This window comes from Microtus ochrogaster, chromosome 18 (genome assembly GCF_000317375.1).
Source record: "Microtus ochrogaster isolate Prairie Vole_2 chromosome 18, MicOch1.0, whole genome shotgun sequence".
In the NCBI taxonomy this organism is placed as follows: Eukaryota; Metazoa; Chordata; class Mammalia; order Rodentia; family Cricetidae; genus Microtus; species Microtus ochrogaster.
Window position 1 is genome coordinate 14,584,989 of NC_022020.1, and position 8,241 is coordinate 14,593,229.

Here is an 8,241-nt window from a genome sequence, read left to right on the forward strand (position 1 = left end):
GGGGTCCACTGCCTGCTGCCACATGGCCCACCACCACTGCTCTGGGACCAGCAGCCATCTCTGCCTGGGGTCCACTGCCTGCTGCCACATGGCCCGCCACCACTGCTCTGGGATCAGCAGCTGTCTCTGCCTGGGACTGGCTGCTCCCAGGGCCCGCTGTCTGCCGCCACCGCTCGAGCCTCCGCTGTGGGACCGGCAGCCATTTCTGCCTGGGACTGGCTGCTCCCAGAGCCCCCTGCCTGCCACCACATGGCCTGCCGCCACCATTTGGGACCTACAACATTTCTGCTGCCTACTGCCACCGGGGATCTTGCAGCAATTTTTAAAAAAGAACAACAATACATATACATAACATACACACACATACATACACACATACATGTAATACACACACACAAAATTTTCTAAATAGAACATAGTCAAAAAGGTGACAGGTTATAAAACAAAGGTGAAAAATCAAACTGATATGGCTAGGTCTGAAGAAAAATGATGGCCATTAGGAAACAGTTTTTAAGAGATTATATCAAAATGAAAGAATAACAAAAAGGTGTCAAACAACAGCTGCTGCTGAAATAAATTAATGTGTCACAATCAATACTGAACTCAAAGCAGAACAGAGTCCTGATAAGAAGTTGAGAACTGGGTGTGGTGGCACATTCCTTAGACTCCAGCACCCAGAGGAGGCAGGTGTCTTCACACCAGGCAGAGACAAAGACTCAAACAAACAAACAAACAAAAATACAAAACAAAACAACCCAGAATAAATAAAACCAAAAACAGCCAAGGATGCCCTGAGGCAGCCCTTGTTAACTAAAGCCAGCACTCAGAGCTTCAATACACCATAGTGAAAAGTCCGCATTAAAGCCGCTGGCCCCAATTTGCTATTTGTCACAGCAGGCAGAAACATTTTTCCTTGTAAATCTGAATGAGATGTGTCTAGAAAACAGCCTTGGTTTTACAGCAGCAGCACTGCCCACTCAGGGGCAGAGGAGAGAGCAAGACTCACCCACAGTCCCCAGAAGCTTAGGCCACACAGCATAACAGGGACTACGGTGAGCAGCAGCACTCGAGAGTGGCCGAAGATGGAGCCACCACGGGAAAGTCAAGCGGGAAAGCAGGGGGGAGGGAGACCCAAGGGCCCGAAGGGTTAATGCGGCTTAGCTACTTGAAAAGTCAAGTATGAAGGGCAAGTGAGGACCCGTGACGTGAAATAAATGGAACTCTCTGAACGTGAAAGCGGCTAGACCGCTCAAATGAGGCCAACCATGGAAAGCCATCCCAAAATTTAGGAAGGGAACAGCTTTGACCCATGAAAGTACACCTCTGAAGAGCACAATGAACAACATCCCACGAGCTAGGGAAAACTACAATAGTGAGCGGATCGCACCTCTGCCTCAGGTCTGATTTACAGCACCATCCCCTCACACAGGAAGAAAACCTGCTCATGTCCTCATGTGTGGCAAACCAACATTATCTCCATCTACCTCAGAGACTGACGCACTCTCAAACAAACTTCCTACAAACAAAACGCCAACACAGCAAGTTTAGTATCCTAAACATATAAACAAGTACACAGCATTAAGTGCCAGGATATTGGAAACAAAAAAATCTGAATTATTACAATTATACTTTGATATTTCTGCATTTAAGCCATATTATAGCTTGGGAGGCTAGTTTGAATAAATACTTAGGAAAAAGTAAAGAGTTTACCCTTGTCTCATTTCTGAGGTTTTTATTTTTTAAGTTCTAGAGGGCTGCGGAGATGATTCAGTGGTTAAGAGCACATACAGTTCTTGCAAAAAAAAGCCGAGTTCAGCTCCCTGCACCCTCACCAGGCTCATTACCCACTGACAGCTCCAGGGATCCAGTGCTCTCCCCTGCCCTGAGACCTGCACGCGCATGCACAACCTCACATACTTTTGATTTAAAAGATCTTTTAAAAAAGCTTCTTAAGGGGTCTGCAGAGATGGCCCAGTGGTTGAGCACTGTCTGCTCTTCCAGAGGACCCAGGTTTAATCCCCTACACCCACGGGGCAGCTCACAACCATCTGTAACTCCAGCTCCAGGGGTCTGACTTCCTCTTCTGAGTTCCAAGGACACCTAGCATGCACATGCTACAGACACACATGAGGGCAAAACACCCATACACATAAAATAAATTAAAATATGGGGGGAAGGGGGCTGGAGAGATGGCTCAGAGGTTAAGAGCACTGCCTGCCCTTCCAAAGGTCCTGAGTTCAATTCCCAGCAACCACATGGTGGCTCACAACCATCTGTAATTGGGTCTGGTGCCCTCTTCTGCCCTGCAGGCATACACACAGACAGAATACTGTATACATAATAAATAAATAAATGTTAAAAAAAAATATGGGGGGAAAGTTTCTTAATTAAAAAGGGGTAAAATATTGAGACAAAAAAAAAAACAGAAATAGCTGAAATCTTAGAAAGTAATTCAAGTAATAAAATAAAAAGGTTGAAGGAGACTTCCAGTAAGTTCACCGTATTAATACAGTTAGGCAGGAGCCCAAGAACAAGAAAGCACAATGCAGATGGCAGACAAGCAGTGGCATGTGTTAATCAGATATGGTCTACAGGCACTGGCGCAGAGTCAGGCAGGCCGAAGCCCCAGTATGGGCAGTCGTCATGAAAGAAAAGCTAGAGATGCTAAAACCGAGGAGTAAAAACTCCCGAGGCCATTGAGTCGGCCACCAGGAAAGTTAGGCTCTTCACAGCATGGCAATTTCTAAACAGCAGTTTAAAAGTGTTTCTCCAAAAAAAAGCAAAGCACTCTGGGAAAGGCCGGCCCCATAGAGTTCTGGTCCTCACCACAGTGCCTCAGAGAGCTGAGTTCCCAGGATGCCCACTTGAGCTGGTTCTCCACAGCATCAAGCTCCGAACTTGGTAATCCCTGAGCGTCTTCTTGAGACATCTCTTCTACAAGCACTTCCCGTTTCCGCCGGCGGAGAGAAACCTGAAAACATGGTTTTAGTTTGGTTGAGAAGGAATACTGATACTAAGCACATAAGAGATACCACAGAAAATGCAATACAAAGTTCTAGACAGCAGAGCGGTGTTTAACTATGCAGTGTTGCATTTGTTTACCTATGTAAGGATGGGCAGCTGTTTCACTCTGCCTGCTTAAGGCACCTGACTACTGTAATAAAAAGCTGAATGGCCAACAGCGAGGGAGGAGGTAGAAGGAACTTCTGGGCAGGAGAGTAAGTAGGAGGAGGGATTTAGGCTCAGAGAAGGAAAGGAAACGATAGGGAAACAAGGCCAGTCAGCCAGACAGGAAGGAAGCAGGAAAGCAGGACACCCAGAAAGAAAAGAAAAGTAAAAAGCCCCGCGGCACAACGTAGATGAGCAGAAACAGGTTAAGTTAAAAGAGTTAGTGGAACACTCATAATTAATAATGTCTCCGTGTCTTCATTTGGGAGCTGTTTGGCGGCACAAAGAAAATTCCAACTACAGAGCAGCACAGGTATTGCAGAGTGGCAAATGAACAGGAGGGAGGCACAGACGTAATTTAACTTAGTCAAATGAAATTAATCGCAGTTTGTCCACTGCTATATGAGTGTTTCTGACTTGGGAAAAATGAGGCAAGCATGCTCACCGGCTGTCCAGGATCATCAAGTTCACGTTCCAAGTCCTCTAGAACGGCCACTGCCTCCTCTCCGTTCTCAGGGTGATGTTCTCGAACCCAAGTCTGTAGCTCCTTAGGTAGGATGGCAACAAACTGCTCTAACACTACCAGCTCCAGTATCTGTTCCTTAGTGTGTGTCTCTGGTCTGAGCCACAGGCGGCAAAGTTTTCGGAGCTGGCTCACAGCCTCTCGGGGACCTGGTGAGTCCTGGTATCCAAACTGTCTGAACCGCTGTCGGAAAACCTCTGGGTCAGGGAGATGATTCCAGGAAACACTCGATCCCTCCTCACCATCAGGGTCCTCCTCTAGTTTCACTCTCAGAATTTTTTCTTCTTCATCTGGATTTGGGATTATAAGTATTGAATCTTCTTCCACCGACTGTGCAGACATCCTGTTACAATCCTTCAAGGAAAGGCAGCCGAGGCAGGATATAGACCGTACTCAAAGAAATACTCTGCTTTCCTCAAAGGTACTCCTAAGGGATAAGAAATAAAAGACACATAAATTACCGAATACCCCAAGCTATTTGAAAGCAGCAGAAAAAAATTGTTTTTACTGGATTAAAAATTTCAATCAATAGTTTATATTGACTGAAATGCTACCAAATCTAGCCTGCTGCCTATAGTAAGAGTAGTGTAAAAACTTACACTAGCCATAGTAAGAGTAGTATAAAAATTTAAATTGCTAAAAGGCATAGAAACATTTTATGATAGGAAAATATGATGTATCTGTCTAGGGCCAGCAAGGCCACTCCGTTAGCAAAGGCACCTGCTGCCGAGCCTGATGACTTGACTCTGACAACCAGCATTCCACAGGAGAGAACTTACTTCTTCTGTTATTCTCTGGCCTCCACAAGTGTGACATGATATGTGGAGGCCTACACACACATGTACATACACACACATAAAATTAAAAAAAAATGGTTTACTTTATGTGCACTGGTTTTTGCCTATATGTGTATCTGTGTAAGGGTGTTGGATTCTCTGGAACTGGAGTTACAGGCAGCTGGGAGCTACCATGTGGGTGCTGGGAATTGAACTTGGGACCTCTTGTAGAGCAGTCAGTGCTCTTAACCACTGAGCCATCTCTCCAGCCCTGTATTTTTTAAATTTGTATCTATAAATCATTACATTTAATCATAGTTCAGGCAATAATGGAAGAGTTCACAGGGTTCGACAATTTCAGCTAAGATCTAAAGCAACTTAATTACTATCTGGCCCTTTCCAGAAAAAGATTGCCAGTCTGTGACATGAAGTCAACAGAAGGTAAATTAATAAGCCAAAGAACCCACGTAAGACTCCGTCAACTGCAGTGTTCTCCAGATGTTCTGAACCCTTGGGGTTGAAAAATTGGTTCAGCAAGTAAGAAGGCTTATTGCCCTTGGAGAGGACCCAGATTTGATTCCAGCACCCCAGAACTCTCTTCTGGCCTCCTTAGGCACTAGGCAACACATGGTACACATATACATAAAATAAATGCTAAATATTCAGAACTGTAGTACACTTAAAACATTTTTTGACATTGATCTTGTGTTTGTACATCTCAGGCAGGTGTGGAAGTCAGAGGACAGCATGCAGGGTTCGTTCCCGTTCTGTGCAGAATCTGGGGTCCAGCACGGGCGGCCAGGCTGGAGCAAGCCCCATACCCACTTTTCTTTTTGTCTTCACAAATCTGGATTAGGAAACAGGTCGACTGTCCGCACCCACCCCCGTGGTTAGAGACTGTATACAAGTACTGTGCAAATCTGCTCTGCTGCTGAGCTACTGCTCAGAATGTAAACACACACGCACACACGAATGCACATTATTTCTTTAAAGCTAAAAAAAAAGTATTGTTTAGGAACGCCTTAAACAAAATATTTGTGAAAATGTTCTGTTCACTTGTAGCTGGTTCTGGTGTCCAGCACCTAGGTGAAGCAAGACTGCCCTCATTTACATAGCAAAGCTAACTGCGTTACTGGCTTTTGCCACAGATTCACTTTTTTTTTTTTATTTTTCGAGACAGGGTTTCTCCGTAGCACAGATTCACTTTTACACAGGTCAGTAACGGATCACGTAACACTGGGGAAGAAACTATTTCACATAAAAAGCAAATGGCATTTAGGCATCCATCACACCATACATGCACTTAAACTTACAGCGACAGTTCATCCCCTGCAGCAAAAGCTATGGGAAAAAGCACTCAGAACTTCTCACGGTGGCCTGGAGTCTTTTTCCTTAAATAGCTTCCCCTAGCTTTTCCTTTGGGGAAATCTGTGAGCTACTTTCTCATCCTTTTAGTATTTGCAAAACCATACCAGTGTCACAGTTCACAGCACATCACAAATAATAAACTTAGCTAGGCAGTGGTGGCGCACGCCTTTAATCCCAGCACTAAGGAGGCAAAGGCGGGTGGATCTCCTTGTTCGAAGCCAGCCTGGTCTATAGAACGAGTTCCAGGACAGGCAGAGTTACACAGAGAAACCCTGCCTTGAAAAAAAAAAAAACAAAATAGAGGAAGAATAACCTTTACAGCCACTATTTATTTATCAGAGCCAAGAATATAAAAAACAGAAACTTAAGAAAACCTTACTGAAACCTGTCAAGGTGAAGACAAAGAATCAGAAAACACCGTATCAAACAGACAGACCATATAGATCCGTTAAATATTCTTGAGTGGAATGATGGCCTGATAGCAAAATCCAAGTTATTTGTTCCTATTCCTGGACCCGACCCTATCAACGGCTCAAACATTTCTACGTAATAGAAAAATTGCTTTTTCTCCTATTTTGTACTGCACCAGGCTCGTGGGACGAGGAGGAACGCCGTTGAGCACCTGGCGGGATCCTGGTCTTCAAAGACCTCCCGCCTCACAGCGCCGAGCCCAGCCAGCCCCAGTAACTCTGGCCGATGTCCTCTTCCCAGCAACCACCGCGAAGGGCCGCAGAGGCCCCACAACACCCCACCACCCAGGACTGGCGCTTCCGTCCTGCACCGGCGGGACTACAAATCCCAGAAGGCCGTGCGCGAGAACCACAGGATCCCACCTCGGCTTGAGCGATTCCCAGAACCCTCCGCGAGCCGATAGAGCCTCGAAATAGAACAAAACCGGTCGGTGGGGGAGGGGAGGACATGACGGCGAGGACGGGGGCGCTGGGGTTCTGCGGACACCCGAAGTACGGCAAGCCGCCGCCGCCGCCCTTCCGCCGCGGCCTTCTCCGGGCACGCCCGAGACCCCGAACGACGCCGGTCGCTGTCCGACCACCCCGCCCCGCCCCGCGCCCCTGCTCGAACCCTGCTCCTCACGCCGCTGACCTCTGGCTCGGGACCCACCGCAGCCTCGCCGTCGCTGGCAGACGCTGCGCCGTCGCTCACAGCCTCTTCCCACAAGCCCCCGGCGTGCCCGGCTTCCGGTCCGCAGGACGGGGGGCGGGGGTATGGGGGGGCAGACGAAGCCCCGAGTTGCCATGGGGACGCGCGGCAAGCGGGGGAGGTGCGGCTTGATGACAATGGCCGCATTGAAGCCGAGCTTGGCCGGAGTGGGCTCTGCTCTCTGTTCCACTCGACGAGAAGGAAAGGGGAGCAAGAGGAAGGTGGGCGGCAGTTTCCCGAGTGTCCCATACTCCTCGTAGGAGCCCTCTGAAGTAACTAAGGGAAGCGAACATTTCTGAAAGCCTGTCACAATCGTGCCAGGCACAGTAACTCTCTCTAGTGTAAATCTTCTTTACCCCCACATCCTATAGTGCAGGAACTTTGACTATTCCCGCTTCAGGGCCGAAAGTAGGAAGGTTTGCACTTAAACATGGCTCAAACTGTTGTCTCCCACTAGCTGTGTTACAAAAATGACGTCAAGTTATCAAAGAAAACAGATGAGACTAGCTGCGAACTTCGGCTAGTAGTCACGGGGAATTTGTAGAATCTACGCATGCTTTTTATTTCATGCCACAAAACAGCTGCAGGTGTAATCAATCGGAGCGCCTCATTCCCCAATTTAAAGCCCAGTGTATCTCAGCTACCTTAACTATGACACCAAAATGTGTTCCACTGCCCGGATGGTCGACTATGGTCTGTTGCTTGCTTTTCCCCTTTGACTATGACTCGGGCTTATTGTGGAGCCTAAGCCTCTCTGGCCAATGTTCGTTTCTCCAGGTGGTCCCCACATGCTTAGGGGCATTCTTAGAAGTGATCGCATTACATAGTTTTGCTTTGAAAGTACTGAGAAGGCTGAGTCGTCTCTGTTCTGGTTTCCACAGCACCCCCACCTAGTCTCAGGATGCCGGCTGGTACACAGAAAACTCAGTACATTTTCTTTGACTAAGTGAATGAATTGCGAGCTGGTCACATTGCGACCTTTGCTAGGTCACATGTTAAGTCTCAGAAATGGCACAAAAGAGCCCTGTTTTGGAAAGCCTTGCAGAACATTTAAAAGATCCCAAGCTTTGCATCATTGTCTCGTTCGGGAAAGGGCCTCTGCGAAGTGTCCTGGCCTCTGCTGGGGTAGTGAATGGGAGCAGTAAACAAGCAGCCGGCCACACAGCAAGCGCTCACCTTCCCACAGCCCCTGCTAAGGCCTTCCTTCACTGTGAGGCTTTTGTCCAGCAGTTCACTCGCTTTTGCCTC

General features: G+C 47.4%; 1 protein-coding gene across 5 annotated transcripts in view; it reads right to left on the reverse strand.

Annotated features, from left to right (window-relative positions):
- Window positions 1–7,055, reverse strand: part of LOC101978918 (zinc finger protein 24) — a 49,043-nt gene extending 41,988 nt beyond the window's left edge. The window contains exons 1-3 of one of the 5 annotated variants that reach the window (XM_026783410.1): window positions 5,781–6,038; window positions 3,614–4,118; window positions 2,827–2,971 (exon numbers count right to left, since the gene is read on the reverse strand). In XM_026783410.1, coding sequence (XP_026639211.1) covers window positions 2,827–2,971; window positions 3,614–4,033 — 565 coding nt within the window. In that variant the 5' untranslated portion in view covers window positions 4,034–4,118; window positions 5,781–6,038. Of the gene's footprint in view, window positions 1–2,826; window positions 2,972–3,613; window positions 4,119–5,780; window positions 6,039–6,421; window positions 6,577–6,668; window positions 6,774–6,936 lie in introns of those variants that run through there. The other 4 variants (XM_026783408.1, XM_013349383.2, XM_013349381.2 and 1 more) reach the window with 4 other exon arrangements.
- Window positions 7,056–8,241: the final 1,186 nt, after the last annotated feature.